The 17,512-nt window shown below is 29.1% G+C and overlaps 1 protein-coding gene across 2 annotated transcripts; it reads left to right on the top strand.

The window, feature by feature from the left end:
* Window positions 1-381: 381 nt before the first annotated feature.
* Window positions 382-15,287, top strand: LOC130447025 (uncharacterized). 2 transcript variants are annotated; one of them, XM_056783629.1, is made up of 12 exons: window positions 382-681; window positions 1,541-1,935; window positions 2,083-2,273; window positions 2,336-2,560; window positions 3,037-3,201; window positions 8,007-8,151; window positions 8,230-8,651; window positions 10,292-10,577; window positions 10,628-10,742; window positions 11,636-11,923; window positions 12,014-12,280; window positions 14,040-15,287. In XM_056783629.1, the coding sequence occupies exons 2-12, from the start codon at window positions 1,552-1,554 to the stop codon at window positions 14,234-14,236; spliced, it is 2,685 nt and encodes an 894-aa protein (XP_056639607.1). In that variant the 5' UTR covers window positions 382-681; window positions 1,541-1,551; the 3' UTR covers window positions 14,237-15,287. The 2 variants fall into 2 exon arrangements, with proteins under 2 accessions (XP_056639607.1, XP_056639606.1); XM_056783628.1 differs by lacking the exon at window positions 382-681 and adding an exon at window positions 931-1,090.
* Window positions 15,288-17,512: the final 2,225 nt, after the last annotated feature.

Genomic DNA, 17,512 nt, shown 5'->3' with positions numbered 1-17,512 from the left:
CAACTATAATAATTAACCTTGAATACTCACTAAATTATACATTATCTATTCATAGATAACATTATAATTTAGAGAGAATCAATGCATAAAAATATCGATTTTACGAATCGAATAAAAATCTTATTGGATCATAGAGTTAATAATAAAGATAGACCGAGTGCTATTTAAATTGAATTGTACTTGACAGATTAACAGCATCGGTTTACAATTCTCTCTACTCGCTTCTAGTTTTTTTACTGTTGCCACCATTCTAAACTTCCACGTCATGGTGATCTTATCAGAATAAAATAGAAAAAACAAGGTATACTGATGTTTTTTTCCGTATCAATAATTCGGACCTACTTGAACAAGCCTCCGTATTTCGGTCTCTCTATCTTTAATATTAACTCTATGTTCAGATTACATTTATCGGTAACGATATTTTTCTATGTAATTGCTATCGGTAATGCATCTCAACTATCTCGACCAATGAGATCTTTTACATCCAACAAGTAAAACACAGAGTATAAACTAGTAGTTCCCACATTTTTATGGTATTTAATCGAAGTTTCGGGATCATTTTTATCTGTTTTCGTTCCTTGGTGTACGTGGTAAGAAGTCTACTGAAATCTTATTGTTTAAAATAGTTGATAATAAGATTGCATTAAGAAATAAGAAAAGTGAAAAACAATTTATTAGAAGGTGAGTAAATTTTCACATTCACTTTTATAAGTATACAATAACAAAAAAAAATTAGGGCGTTGACCATTTTATAAGTGAATGTCATATTATTATATCTTAATTACATTGCTATTTGATTTTTCGTTTATCGATATAAATATGATATAATTACAAATTCATTTTCTTTTATTGTTTTTGTATCTACAAAATTATCTACTCCTTGATAATGTCTACACCAATGAGACGTAAAATCGTTGTGTGGTTCCCATATTTCGTGGTATATAATTCGAAGTTTCTCTATCTTAATCCCATTTTGTTGTTTGCAAGCAGAAAGTTATCATCACATCAATTACGTAAATGCAAATAAGTTTTAAAATATTAAGTTTGTATTTTGTCAGTAAATGAAAATCAATTTAATTATATAAAAAGGGTAAGTTTATTATTTATACATACCATGAAATATTACAATTTTTACAAATGTACGATGGTGTCAAAATCAGGGCGTTGGCCATAAAAAAACGTCGCTTCAGCATAATTGTTCCACAGTGTTGAATAAATTTATTGTAATGTAATGTAAATCCATTTTTACATTTTGTACAAATAATAAAAAGTTTCAGAACATTTCTGTTTCTAACCTCAAATAAGTTTTAAGTTTCATTAACCAACTTTTTAATTTAGTGCTATATTATTGTGTATATATCAGTTAAATAGTATGAAGTTTAGATGGAAATAATAATAATAATAATAAGCTAAAAATTGATAACGAACTTAAGGGAAAATTATTATTAATGTTATATGACAATTTACTGTTTCCTAATTAATAATCATTGATAACAACAAACCAAATATTAAGAACTGACAGCAAAATATAATATTTTAGTATCAGTCAAAATGGCAGAGTCGAAAATAGAATCTAAAATGAAAAATTTGAACATCAATCAAAAAACTGATATCAATATCTTGCTACTTGGTTCAACTGGGGTAGGAAAATCTACAATGATAAATTCGTTTGCTAATTACTTAACGTATGGCGATTTAAAACAAGCGAAAAAAGATAAATTGATGGTGCTAATACCAAGCAAGTTGAATATTATGGATAAATATGGGGAGTATCACTTAGTTAGTACTGGTGATACTGATAATAACGAATATTTAGAAACTGGTGAATCTGCTACACAAGATGTGAAAACATATGTTTTCCCTATATGGAACGGGAAAGTAAACATAAGATTAATTGATACCCCCGGAATGGGTGATACCAGGGGAGTTAAACAAGTAAGTTCATCCGTAAATATGAAAAACACATTGAAGTTGAGAAAATAATTATATTTCTTTCAGCGTAGTCTTTTTTATAATTTTTTCTTAATTTAAAATCAAATTTGGGTTTTTTGATAATTACAACATTTTTTTTTTTTTTTTAAGGATGATATTAATTCCGAAAATATTTTGAGTTATATTAGTAATTTACACGAATTGCATGCTATCTGCTTCCTATTGAAACCAAACGAATCTAGATATACAGTGTTTTTTAAATATTGTATTGATCAAATATTTTCTCGTTTGGATAAAACTGCCAGTGATAACATAATCTTCTGTTTCACCAATACAAGAGGGTTAGTATGAAAAAAATTATTTTTTTGTATTCCTTTATCAAGATAATATGTTTATTTTGTAGGACAGATTATAGTCCTGGTGAAACAGTTGGTGTTTTGAAAAAAACAGTGGGAGATATTGGTAATCGACCTCCGTTTGCTAAGATTCCATTCGATAAAAACATTTTTTGTTTCGACAATGAACCTTATAGGTATTTAGCAGCTATTAAGGGAGGTATTAAAATCAGTTCTGAAATAAAACAAAGAAACAAGGATAGTTGGGAGAAATCTGCAGAACAATGCTGGAAGTAAGTAAATTCAACTTTTTTTCACAAAATTTTTACTAATTAAAAAAAACAAATTCCAAAAATTTTAGTATAATGTTACCTAATTCAATTCAACAATAATTTTTTAATAAATAATTTCTATTTCAGGATATATTTATTATTTTCTGTTTTTGTTGATTAATTATCTCTATTTTAGTTTTCTTTTAATTGAAATTAGCTTTCACATACAAACAAAACATCAAGATTTTGAACTGTTGTAAAACAATTTCATTTAAGAAATTGAAGAAATTTCTTGATTATTATTAGCATAAATTCTGATTCTCGGCGTTTTTTTTAATTATTTGCTAACAGCTGAGTAACTTGAGGGATTTCAGTGATTCCTGATAATTCTGATACTCCGTCTTCTTCTATTTCCTGTTAAAATAAATTATAGAGATTGCATTCCAAGGATGTCTTTAGGGCTTTTTTACCCTTTCACGTCATTATTTTTGTTTTAGTATGATAAAGTATATCGTAGGTGAAAAAGATAAAAAACCGCTGAAACCCCACTTTGTAAAAAGCACCAATGCAATTAACGAAGCCAGAAGAATGATCAACCAATTGTCTCAACCGCTTGCAGAAATAATGCAGTTGATTCAACATAACATGGAAGTTTTATCAAGGTAAAAACCGTTTTTTCTTTACAGGTTCTGTGAGGATTCCAATTTTAAAAATTGATCTTTTACATTTTTATCTGATTAGTCAGTACTTTGTTTGTTATTTATTGATGAAAATTTCACATAAAACCTCTAATAATTTTTAACCATCTCGTTAACAGCTGAGGTTGAAACTTGTTCAAATATTATTGGTATAGGAGTCCACACACTATATTTTGTAACATCCCATTTTTTTCGATACAAATACACTAAATATTATTTAAAAAAAAACAAATAGGAAAATAATCATAAGTATGGTCATTTCAAAAACTTATTCTTTGAATCTAACCCTCAGACTAGGTTATATTCGTTGTTATAACTTTCAGTAGAAATGCTGGTTATGGTTTTTCTTTTTACACCTTGACAACAATTTTTTCTAATTAAATATGAGTGTACTTCAGAGTGTTTCTTATTAAGGTTGCTTAAGTAATTAAATAATAAATTAAATTTCATCTAATTAATGTATACAGGGATTGTTCATAATGATTATCACTTCTCTAGGACATTCAGGAGTCTCTTAATCCATAAAAAAATAGAAAACATGCTCGAATTCTATTGATTCTTCCCCTTAATGATTCCTAGAGATTCATTTTTACAAAAAAAAATAACATTTCATCGAATTAATGTATACAGGGGTTGTTCATAATGATTATCACTTGTCTAGGACATTCAGGAGTCTCTTAATCCATAAAAAAATAGAAAACATGCTCGAATTCTATTGATTCTTCCCCTTAATGATTCTTAGAGATTCATTTTTACAAAAAAAATAACATTTCATCTAATTAATGTATACGGGGGTTGTTCATAATGATTATCACTTCTCTAGGACATTCAGGAGTCTCTTAATCCATAAAAAAATAGAAAACATGCTCGAATTCTATTGATTCTTCCCCTTAATGATTCCTAGAGATTCATTTTTAGAAAAAAAATAACATTTCATCTAATTAATGTATACAGGGGTTGTTCATAATGATTATCACTTGTCTAGGACATTCAGGAGTCTCTTAATCCATAAAAAAATAGAAAACATGCTCGAATTCTATTGATTCTTCCCCTTAATGATTCCTAGAGATTCATTTTTACAAAAAAAAATAACATTTCATCTAATTAATGTATACAGGGGTTGTTCATAATGATTATCACTTGTCTAGGACATTCAGGAGTCTCTTAATCCATAAAAAAATAGAAAACATGCTCGAATTCTATTGATTCTTCCCCTTAATGATTCCTAGAGATTCATTTTTAGAAAAAAAATAACATTTCATCGAATTAATGCATACAGGGATTGTTCATAATGATTATCACTTCTCTAGGACATTCAGGAGTCTTTTAATCCATAAAAAAATAGAAAACATGCTCGAATTCTATTGATTCTTCTTCTTAATGATCCCTAGAGATTCATTTTTACAAAAAAAAATGAAATTTCATCGAATTAATGTATACAGGGGTTGTTCATAATGATTATTACTTCTCTAGGACATTCAGGAGTCTTTTAATCCATAAAAAAATAGAAAACATGCTCGAATTCTATTGATTCTTCTTCTTAATGATCCCTAGAGATTCATTTTTACAAAAAAAAATGAAATTTCATCGAATTAATGTATACAGGGGTTGTTCATAATGATTATCACTTGTCTAGGACATTCAGGAGTCTCTTAATCCATAAAAAAATAGAAAACATGCTCGAATTCTATTGATTCTTCCCCTTAATGATTCCTAGAGATTCATTTTTACAAAAAAAAATAACATTTCATCTAATTAATGTATACAGGGGTTGTTCATAATGATTATCACTTGTCTAGGACATTCAGGAGTCTCTTAATCCATAAAAAAATAGAAAACATGCTCGAATTCTATTGATTCTTCCCCTTAATGATTCCTAGAGATTCATTTTTAGAAAAAAAATAACATTTCATCGAATTAATGCATACAGGGATTGTTCATAATGATTATCACTTCTCTAGGACATTCAGGAGTCTTTTAATCCATAAAAAAATAGAAAACATGCTCGAATTCTATTGATTCTTCTTCTTAATGAACCCTAGAGATTCATTTTTACAAAAAAAAATGAAATTTCATCGAATTAATGTATACAGGGGTTGTTCATAATGATTATTACTTCTCTAGGACATTCAGGAGTCTTTTAATCCATAAAAAAATAGAAAACATGCTCGAATTCTATTGATTCTTCTTCTTAATGAACCCTAGAGATTCATTTTTACAAAAAAAAATGAAATTTCATCGAATTAATGTATACAGGGGTTGTTCATAATGATTATTACTTCTCTAGGACATTCAGGAGTCTTTTAATCCATAAAAAAATAGAAAACATGCTCGAATTCTATTGATTCTTCTTCTTAATGAACCCTAGAGATTCATTTTTACAAAAAAAAATGAAATTTCATCGAATTAATGTATACAGGGGTTGTTCATAATGATTATTACTTCTCTAGGACATTCAGGAGTCTTTTAATCCATAAAAAAATAGAAAACATGCTCGAATTCTATTGATTCTTCTTCTTAATGAACCCTAGAGATTCATTTTTACAAAAAAAAATGAAATTTCATCGAATTAATGTATACAGGGGTTGTTCATAATGATTATCACTTCTCTAGGACATTCAGGAGTCTTTTAATCCATAAAAAAATAGAAAACATGCTCGAATTCTATTGATTCTTCCCCTTAATGATTCCTAGAGATTCATTTTTACAAAAAAAATAACTTTTCATCGAATTAATGTATACAGGGGTTGTTCATAATGATTATCACTTCTCTAGGACATTCAGGAGTCTCTTAATCCATAAAAAAATAGAAAACATGCTCGAATTCTATTGATTCTTCCCCTTAATGATTCCTAGAGATTCATTTTTAGAAAAAAAATAACATTTCATCGAATTAATGCATACAGGGATTGTTCATAATGATTATCACTTCTCTAGGACATTCAGGAGTCTTTTAATCCATAAAAAAATAGAAAACATGCTCGAATTCTATTGATTCTTCTTCTTAATGATCCCTAGAGATTCATTTTTACAAAAAAAAATGAAATTTCATCGAATTAATGTATACAGGGGTTGTTCATAATGATTATTACTTCTCTAGGACATTCAGGAGTCTTTTAATCCATAAAAAAATAGAAAACATGCTCGAATTCTATTGATTCTTCTTCTTAATGATCCCTAGAGATTCATTTTTACAAAAAAAAATGAAATTTCATCGAATTAATGTATATAGGGGTTGTTCATAATGATTATCACTTGTCTAGGACATTCAGGAGTCTCTTAATCCATAAAAAAATAGAAAACATGCTCGAATTCTATTGATTCTTCCCCTTAATGATTCCTAGAGATTCATTTTTACAAAAAAAATAACATTTCATCGAATTAATGTATACAGGGGTTGTTCATAATGATTATCACTTCTCTAGGACATTCAGGAGTCTCTTAATCCATAAAAAAATAGAAAACATGCTCGAATTCTATTGATTCTTCCCCTTAATGATTCCTAGAGATTCATTTTTAGAAAAAAAATGAAATTTCATCGAATTAATGTATACAGGGGTTGTTCATAATGATTATCACTTCTCTAGGACATTCAGGAGTCTTTTAATCCATAAAAAAATAGAAAACATGCTCGAATTCTATTGATTCTTCTTCTTAATGATCCCTAGAGATTCATTTTTACAAAAAAAAATGAAATTTCATCGAATTAATGTATACAGGGGTTGTTCATAATGATTATTACTTCTCTAGGACATTCAGGAGTCTTTTAATCCATAAAAAAATAGAAAACATGCTCGAATTCTATTGATTCTTCTTCTTAATGATCCCTAGAGATTCATTTTTACAAAAAAAAATGAAATTTCATCGAATTAATGTATATAGGGGTTGTTCATAATGATTATCACTTGTCTAGGACATTCAGGAGTCTCTTAATCCATAAAAAAATAGAAAACATGCTCGAATTCTATTGATTCTTCCCCTTAATGATTCCTAGAGATTCATTTTTACAAAAAAAAAATAACATTTCATCGAATTAATGTATACAGGGGTTGTTCATAATGATTTTTACTTCGCTATGACATTTAGGGAGTATTATATTCAATAAAAAAAATTGAAAGTATGCTCTAATATCATCCTTAGACATTTATTTATCAAAAAAATTAGTTTTCACAAAATCCAACTGTACAGAGGTGCCTCCAATTTATTTACTCAATGAGATGTTGCTGATTATCAAGCAGATAATAATTATTTCGAAGTAGCGCCTGTATAAGTTGATTCTGTGAGTTCCAGGTTTTTGTTTCATAAATAGATGTCTTTGAAGATAATTTAGGGGAAGGATTAATAAACTTTGAGCGCACTTTACTGTTTTTTGTGACATAAATTGTTAAAACTATTCCAAATATTGTGTTATAATCTGTAATCAAGACTTATCAATCTAATCAAAATCATTTCAATTCGAAATAAGATGTAATTCAATTTTTAGGGTATTTAGTAACTAATTTTTACCTTAGCCTTGATCCGGTCATGAGTTTTTGACAATTTACAGTGACTATTAGTTCCTTTAATAAAAAGTTATAACAATTTATGTATTTTTGCAAATGTTTTTGTTCCCAAAATTTAATCTACTTCTTCACACCAGAATCTATCTCGATATGTCCTTTTTGCCCATATAAAAATAATGTTTTTGAAATAAATATGCATCTGGGCTTCCGATTTGGGGAAATTGATAAATTTAAGGATTCTAATTTATTTTTTTTTTATTCTTGTAGGCACAGAGAACTACTAAGTGAAGATAACGCATCATTGGAAGAAATGAGATCCAAATTGTACCTACCCGTAATAACATTAGATGTAACGCAGTTGGATCATCCGGCGACTGTTTGTACTGCAAAAAAATGCGCAGAAGTTATCACCGTGAGTGTCGTTCATTTATTTTTTAAATCTAAGCTAGACACTGTACAGTTTTCCAACTAATCGGTCTTCGTATTCCAGGTAGCGGGAAAAAATTGTTGGAACTACAAACAGAGATGTCACCCTCATTGCTATTTAACCAACGTGGGTAAAGAACAATTGGGCGATCCGAATCTGATCAGTTGCACGGCGATGAATGGAACAACGACTTGTTGCCAATGTTTTTGCGATTATAGAGTTCACATGCACGTATATTACACCACGGAGACCGTGGAAAATCAAGAGAAAGATGAAAATATGCAGATGAAAATCGCCAGCAGATCGGAAGTGATTGAGAATAAATGGAGATTGATCAGGAACATCGAACAGAGACAGAAGGAATTGGAGGAAGAGCATAAAATTATCGTGGAAATTTGTGCGAAGTTTGCGCATTTCTTACAGAATAACGCCATAACTCCCTTCAGCGATTCCTATAAGGAGTATATAGAATATTTGATCGACAGGTACGAATTTTGTTCGTACTAAACTATTTTTTGAAACTTTTAATATTGAAAAATATTCTGTAAAATTTTTTCGAATTGATTTCCAGCAATTTTCGTATCGTTCACAAGTGATTATTCGTAAAAAAACTGTTTATTTTATAGCTTTTTCGTAAATAATTATTATTTCGATTTTTACTTTTTGAATGTTCCCGCCAAAACGCTGTTTCGCTTTAGGAATGACGTTTGCGTACATTTATGAGGTTATGTATTCACTTGTAGCCGTGCAGTACAATTTATTTTTTTCTGAATTTTTCAACGTCAAATTGGGATGGAAAATTAATTTATTTGATTTTTTACTCTTCTAGATTGACGCAAAAGTTTAGTATCTACCAACAAAATTTTAATTTTTTAGACCTCAAACTTATTAGCATTGAAAATTAAAATATAACCGTATCAATTTTCCATGTTTTTATAATCTGTTTTTGATTTTTTTGTACATTTTGAACCATAAATCAACACTTTAAATGGAAACATAAAAATATGTCAGATTTTTGCACTTTTTGAGACCTAAAATTAGCACTTACAATGAGAATCTAACAATATCTTCGATTTTTGCACATTTCCAGACCTAAAATTAGCACTACAACTGTAAATACAACAATATCTTTGATTTTTGCACATTTTGAGACCTTAAATTAGCACTTTAAGTGAAAATACAACAAAATCTCAGATTTTTGCACATTTTGAGGCCTTAAACTAGCACTATGAGTGAAAATACAACAATATCTTCGATTTTTGCACATTTTGAGTCCTCAAATTAGCACTATAACTGAAAATACAACAATATCTTCGATTTTTGCACATTTTGAGTCCTCAAATTAGCACTAACTGAAAATACAACAATATCTTCGATTTTTGCACATTTTGAGTCCTCAAATTAGCACTATAAGGGAAAATACAACAATATCTTCGATTTTTGCACATTTTGAGACCTTAAATTAGCACTATAAGTGAAAATACAACAATATCTTCGATTTTTCCACATTTCCAGACCTAAAATTAGCACTACAACTGAAAATATAACAATATCTTCGTTTTTTGCACATTAAGAGACCTTAAATTAGCGATTTTAATAGAATATAATAGCCCTACTGGATTTTCACTCTTTTAGAAGTTGAATTAGTACTCAAAAATAGTACTCCATTATCCCATTTGACGTTTAACTTTTTTTAGACCTTGTGGTGAATTCAAAACTAATGCCACTGTTGATTTTTTCACATTTTGGTCCTTAAATTAACACTAATAGTGACAATCTAACGACAAAACTATTTTTTTGACTCTTTGTGACATTAAATTAGTATCAAAAATTATACTCCCTCATTTCAATTCATGTTTCACTCGAGTAAACTTTGAATTTTTCTCAAAATTAATGACATATCCCATTTTTTTACATTTTCAGAACTAGAATAGCTTTAAAAATAAAAATATACCAATCCAATTGATCTACGTTCAATGTTTGAACCTTAAATTATCATAAAAAATGAAAACCTGTCAATATAAATATGATTTTATAGTTTAATTAAAAATCATGCCGAAGGAATTCCAATAATCCAAATAATTAAGTACAGAACAAAAATTGTATTGTTTAAATTTTTTATCAGGGAAAAATCCTTGGGTACGGTATGTAACAAAGAAACCGTTAAACATCTGGAGCTGCTCTTGGTGCAATATTCAGAAATTAAAAACCGTTTCGATGAAGCTCTTAAGATGACCAAAACCATAGGACGAGACGAATTAGTTTCTGCCAAAGAAATCAACGACAGCGTTCAAATTTTATATAAATTGAAACACAACGGACAAAAAATCCGCGAATTATATAATTGTCAGAAGAAAGCAAGAACCAAGGAGTTCCAGCATACCGAGTATGTCCATAAAATGGCCTTCAAGGTAACCAACAAAGTTTTCTGTTGTTGCAATTTCTATTTTTTAATTTGTAGCCCGCAGAAAGAAAGGAAGATGTCAAAAAGGTGAAGAAAGATAGAAAATATGAAGAAAAAAAGAAATCTGAAAACAAAAACTTTAATTATAAACAGAAACAACAACAAAATAAAGGTAAAATATTTATTTTTTTTTATAGTATTCCAAATGTAATGAAATTCAAAAGTAAAAAAATTAAAATTACCATTATTTTAACATTCTCATGCAATGTATCAAATTTGGTATTTTCAAATTTAAGGGTTGCGAAGAAATTGGTCGATTTATAAATTTTGGGCCCTACTTTGAGGAATGCAACTTGGTACAGAGATAAACTACCTCCAATCTGCTCTGTATCGGCTATTTTGCGAGACACCCTGTATATTTTCATCAGAAAATGACGTTTTCTATATTTAAACGTTTATTTTGAAAAAATAGGGTAGCAACAATTATTTGGTTGTCTATTAAATGTGATTTTTTTTAATAATCTTTATCCATCTTCTTATTTCGTAGAGGTTAAAAATATTCTTCTTTTTTTTTACCTCTAACTTGGCGTTTGTCTATGTAATTAAACAGTTATAGAACATTAAGTTTTATAAAAGTTCTTTGGAACTTTTCGACAACCCCTCGTAGGAATTGATGGTTAAAAAGTTTCATTGTGGAATTTTGAATATTTGAAAGGGCGAGAATGGATTTATAGAGTGCCATCTCATCTGATATGTACTCCGTTTGTATATGAAAAGAAAAATAACGAGGTTACAAAGATTCTTCTTTTTTTTTTTGGAAAAATTTGATACAAATTCGATTTTTTAACAAACTAAAATGGCTGATTTCTCATAAAAACGTAAATACCATAGACAAAGTTAACTGGAAATTTTTTATTTGACAATGACACTATTAAAACCCGCGACATTTAAATATTTACATAAGTTTCTAAACACACCTGGTATTATCATCCCTACAGATATAATTTAATCCCTCTAGACTAACTCAGTCGAAGGCTTTTTTCTAGTCAATTAAACATATTTTAGGTAATGCAAGAAGTTCATCGCCTCCTCCGAGTTACCAAGAATTACAAGAAAATCAAAAAACGTTTAGAAATAAAACTCGAGGTTTTCAGAATAATTTCAATCAAGCAAGACCACAAAGTCCGAATATGATCCCTCCACGAGGATACCCACACGGTAGTCAATATCAACCGATGCCACAATTTGTACCACAACAAGGGTATCCCTATCAATTCCAAGGACAGTTTCCACCACAAGTTCAACAGTTTTCACCACAAGGACCTGCATATACAGAAAATAAACAATATCAAGGTAAACATAGTATAACAGTTGAAAATTTATTATTTGAGGTTATGATTGTTGTTATTTGAAAATGGTTGTTGAGTTTTGATTATATTTAAGGTAATTTTGATAAACCGGCTAACGAATACCATATAAATGTTACCCTAAAATCAACCGACGATCCAAGATCCTCAAAAAAAATGGCTTCCAATATGCCACATCCAAATCAACCACAGACGTCTCAAATTCCAAGTTTGATGGATCAAAATGTCTCTTCGCCCAATTTATATCCTCAATTACCTCACGGTATGAATTTTCCTCAAAACTACTACCAACATCAAGATTTCAGTTGGCCAAGTCATTCAGTACTTAGACCCAATGAACAAGGTAAGGTGCATGTTTGGATAAAAAAATTGATTCGAACTTTTTTTTTTTGAAGGGACTAAAATATTTTTATCGGAAGAATTTTATGGTCAAGTTATGTTCTAAATTAAAAAAAATTAGTTGAAAGTTATTTTTTTATTGATTATTAAAAAATTGCCATTCCATTATAATTATCAGTTTAATACTTAGTTTTTTTTTCAATAATTTTTTATAGGTAAAACATCACATTTTCTAAGCATTAAACTTGATACTTCGAAAATTTCATATGAAATATTAATTTCTGATACTTTTTGAAATATTATAAACTTGACAACATTGCATATGGTTACTTCGTTTTTTTTCATGATTAGATATTGGTTGGTTCAAAAAGCTGTCCAGAGCTATATATCCTAAAAATATCTTGATTGGGTCAATTACCTTATATACAAATTTTGTAATTCACGTGAAATTATCTGGACCTATCAGAAGCTGCCTAGAATTAACTTACGAATATATTCAAATTTTGAAATTCCCGCGGAACTATTTTAAGCTGTCTAGAATTGAATAAACTAATTACTGCGTTCGATTATGTAAACTTATGCTTCTGACTGTTCAATATCGTTCGGCAATCCACTTTATTTCGCTGTCACTGTTCGGTTCGCGTTCGGTTATATATATATTTTTGTATTTAAGATCTGTTTGAAAAACTATTCTCATATTTGTTTTAATATTTGACGTTTCATTGCTTATCAATTAGCAATTTTATTCGACAGTTGTTTCTACTTACCCGTATTTCTTAAATAATTAAACTGATTTCAATTATTTTAGGTCAAGTTATTCGTAGTATTTATTACCACAATCAATCTGTTCAACTTATGATCATGACAAATTGCGAACAACATTACCGAACGCTACTTTTTACTCTTTACATTTGTCAAAACAAATTATTTTGACAGTCCACCATTTTGTATTAGATATAGAATTATTACGTTAATTTGTGGCTTTTAAAGTCTTTCTATTAAAATTATGAAATTTGAAAGTAATTGAGGAGTAATTAAATGTCTAAATATATAAATAATGTATTTTCAGTACTCCGTATTTAGTTTTGAACTGAATTTAGGGACGTTTAGATTTTGTTTATAGTAAAAACAGTGTGTAAAAAAGGTTGAAATATTACTATTAGTGAAAAATATAAATTATAATACTGTTTATTATGGAAATAAGTGAATATTATCAGTCGTAAAGTCCAGACATAAATGACCTGGTTGAAGTTGAGTTGAAAACAATTTTAAAAATCTCGTTCTCATCGAGTTTCGAATATTTTACATGGAAGTTGATAAATATAATGCCTTTTTTAAATATTCCTTCACTCGCATCTAGACTTTTTTCCTAAAAATTTAGGATTTGAATACTAGAACGGTTTTATCAAGACCTAAGATGGAAAAGAGGTTTTCAGAGCGAAGTACTGCTTTTTTGGGGGACGAGACTGTATCTCAGGGTATAAAAGGAAAGCAAGTACCAAATAATGGAATATATCTTCATTATTTATAATTGTTTCCAGCTAAAATAGTTTTTTTTAACCCATAAAATTAAATGAATGTCCGTATGTTTATTATTCTTATCAAAAAGTGTTAAAAATAGAAATGTGGCGTTCCCTCGAAAATGGTGGGTTGTTTGAAAAAAACGGCAGTTAATCGGGCATTAAATCGATAATTCTCACTCAATTTTCATTAAAAATGTGTCTTGTGCAAATCTTTTTTTATCGAAATAAAATTCTTATTAGGTGGGATATACAAGAAAATCCATCGAAGAAATAACCGTAGAATCAACAAAAGAACTCGTGGTAACAAAGGAAAAGGTACAACTGATGTTCCAAAAGAAAATCGTAACAAAAATGAAATAACCTTTACCAAAAAAGGAAAAAAGAAAAATAGCAGCTCAAGTTCTGAATCTTCAAGTAGTTCATCGTCATCAGATTAAATTTCACGATAAGTGTCCTTATTTTTATATAACATTTTATGATTTTATTTAGATATTAGTGGTCCTAACGAGTTTGTTGTGGAATATCAATGTTTTTACTTCCAATTAATTATTTAATGAGTAATAGAGTAAAATCCTTAATTGATAGTTTTTGGAAAGTTCTGTTAGTTTTTCATAGATTTTCACAACTTAATCGTTAAAAATAAATATAATATATATTCAAGTACTTGAAACTTTTGGGATATTAACTCCAGAATAGCACTGGGTGTGGAAAATGTGTTTTTCTACTAGTATATTTCTCCCTCGAGTAGGTCGATTGAAAATTAGAAAAAGTCCGTTATTGGTGAATGTACATAAAATTCCCTCAACGTTTTGATTGATTCAAATAAAAAAGTTCCCACAGATTTGAAAAAAAAATCTCATGAAATATGAATCATATACCGTTGGGGGTAGTACATACCAGATGAGTACGGTACTGTAATAATGTTGATAATTATAATGAATCTTAGTTGAAATATGTAGAATAGAATATATAGAAGATAGATTTAATTATGAGCTTTTTTTCATAATTTAGATTTTTAATGTCATTTTTAGAATATAAATAATCATCGTTTTCGTAATTAGTGCATACCAAAATTTTCCTGTTTGAATATTGATAAATAATCTCTTATCACTTTTTTGTTTGATATAAGGCTTTCACGATAAGTTTGTTAATTTATAAAGGGCAGTTTTTATTTATTGTTGCCTTGTTTGGATTTTTTGGCATATTTGGTTACTTTTGATTCGATTTAAAGAAAATTTTAAGGATCGTAGATATTTTAATATGCTCAAATTTGGATAACAACAAAAATCTAAACTAAAATATAGTGTCCAATTTTCTTTGTTCGAGTGTTAATCAATTACTGATCACTTTTGGCATTCTATAGGGCTTTCGGGATAAATATTCAAAACAGATGTTGCCATATTGTCGTTTTTCTCAAGTTATTGGTATATATAGAATATCCTGACCCAAACCAAAGCTACACAGCTGCCAACGTTTATATTAAAATTTCCTACACTAGGAATGATTGTATTTAAACTTGTTCCTTAACTGTAATTTTCAACATTTCAAATTTAACATAAAAGCACTTTACATATATATATAACGAAAAAAAAGTTTTATAACATTTGGATGTTTTATTTTTTATCATATTTACGGGATAATTTCCTGGATTACTGTGTGTTTCAATATTTCTCGATGGAAATATTGTTCTGTTTTCCCTAATTAACCCTTAATGTTTTCTCAGTGTAGAATCTGGTGAAAGTTATATCCCCAAAAAAAAGTACTCATTTTATTATTTAAAACTAGCAACAATTTTGATTAAATTTAATCATTTAAATGCCTAAAGGGATAATTTATAATCCCTATTGCGCGTCCTCCTGTTTAATCCAAAATGCACCTCTAGAAAAATATGACTAGAATAGCGAAGGATTGACAAAAAGTTGGAGGAGGATCAAAGTCAATAGAGGATATTTTTGGTATTTATTTTAATGGTTAAAAGTGTCATTAATCAAAGAGAATTTGTAACTTATAATGTGCAAATTCGACCAAGTTGACTAGTTTTTTAGTTGCAATAAAATGAACATTTTATCCATTAATTGCTACTCAATTGTCGTAAAATGCTTGTTTGCAACTGAACTTTGAATTTGTGGGCTTCTTTTCATGTTTAATATTTAAGTGTTTTCATAAAAAAAATATTTTATTTTATAGTTTCGAGTTTTCAAAATAATAAAGTTTTATTGGATACAACTCTTTTTCTTTCCTTGACTCCTTTTATTTATTCCAGATACACCATTACATATTATATTTTAAAGTTTCTAATCAAAAATATATTCTTAAATTCTTGATAACTTCAACTTCCACCTATATAATGTTACTTTATAATAATTTCTCTGGAACAAACAAGAAAAAGAGAATAATCACAAAGGCCCTGATGGTGTGTGGAAACTTCGCAGGGTAGAAATGGGGTTGTAACTCAAATATCCTACTGTGGATGTTTACGGCAATTCTAAGACCAATAATCATAAATGGGGTAGTGGTTTGGGGTACTAAACTTAGTCTAAATACCACTAGGAATAATCTCTCGAAGATACATGTGCAACCGGAGCCATAAAATCATACCTAACAGCTGCACCAGAAATGATTCTAAATCTTCCAACCTCTCAAAGTTGTAATGGAAAAAACATCACTGTCTAGAAACTGAAGAGAAAAAATTTAGAACCTGTAAAAATAAATGGGATCATAACACCATGCAAGAAATAAACAGCAATGTCATTTAATAGTATACAGATGGATCTAAAACAGCAGACAGAACTGGAATAGGAGTTGTAAAGGCCCAGAACCACACATTCTGAAAGTAATAATCCTGTCTGATAACCAAGTAGCCATTTACAAACTCTAATGTCATAAAATTCAAGCTCCTTTGGGATTGCCTAGAAAAATTAAACGAACTAAGCAAGAAAAATAAAGTTTCTTTACAATGGTTTCTGGGACACATCATCTGGACCTAAAAATAATTAAAGAAGGACTTGTACGAACTAAGATGAAGCAATAAAACTAAGTAACAGTACTGATTAATAGGTCGAAGATTCCTACTAACATCCAACAAGCTAATACTATACCAAGTCGCACTGAAACTCATCCGGAGTTATGGTATTCAACTATAGAACACTGCAATTTATTAACTCAAAGGGTTGGGAGGTTTTATTGGAGATTTTATAAGTCTTATCGTTATAATACAAAATACGAGAAGCTAAGCTTGATTACATGACATCATGAAATGAATATTAATGACAGTTGACAAGTGTCTGTCCGAAATAGAATTAAGTACGTTCCAATAACTTGTGTTTAATTATTCAAAATAACAACAAAAAGATTAGAGAAATATTATTAATAATCAAGATGAAAGCTTTCATATTATAGCATGCTTTCTATAATTTCTGACATCACAAAATTGGATTGTGTGGTATTAGTGAAAGTAGACCGTTATATGCCTTGTGAAGGTGTCCTCGGGAACGAACTGCTGATAGAAAAAGAAAGAACGTCGGTATACAAACTCTCTATCACTCTACATTCTTCTAATTGAATCTTTAATGCTAGCTCTATACATAAAACACCAATCAGAAGCTGTTCTTTCTTTCTTTTCCAATAGAATAATACCAGTTACATACCGGTTTGTCTATGCGTTATTCGTATGAATTATGCAACACATCATATACCACCAAACAGATACACAA

This window comes from Diorhabda sublineata, chromosome 7 (genome assembly GCF_026230105.1).
Source record: "Diorhabda sublineata isolate icDioSubl1.1 chromosome 7, icDioSubl1.1, whole genome shotgun sequence".
Taxonomy (NCBI): Eukaryota; Metazoa; Arthropoda; class Insecta; order Coleoptera; family Chrysomelidae; genus Diorhabda; species Diorhabda sublineata.
The sequence above is the reverse complement of the archived record's forward strand: the minus strand, read 5'-3'. Positions and strand labels throughout refer to the sequence as shown.

Bases quoted from the DNA above. Each gene is read 5' to 3' on its own strand.
- LOC130447025 (XM_056783629.1), top strand. From the start codon at position 1,552: ATGGCAGAGTCGAAAATAGAATCTAAAATGAAAAATTTGAACATCAAT. The intron at 8,152-8,229 runs GTGAGTGTCGTT...TTCGTATTCCAG, and splicing joins AATGCGCAGAAGTTATCACC to GTAGCGGGAAAAAATTGTTG. The intron at 10,578-10,627 runs GTAACCAACAAA...TTTAATTTGTAG, and splicing joins TCCATAAAATGGCCTTCAAG to CCCGCAGAAAGAAAGGAAGA.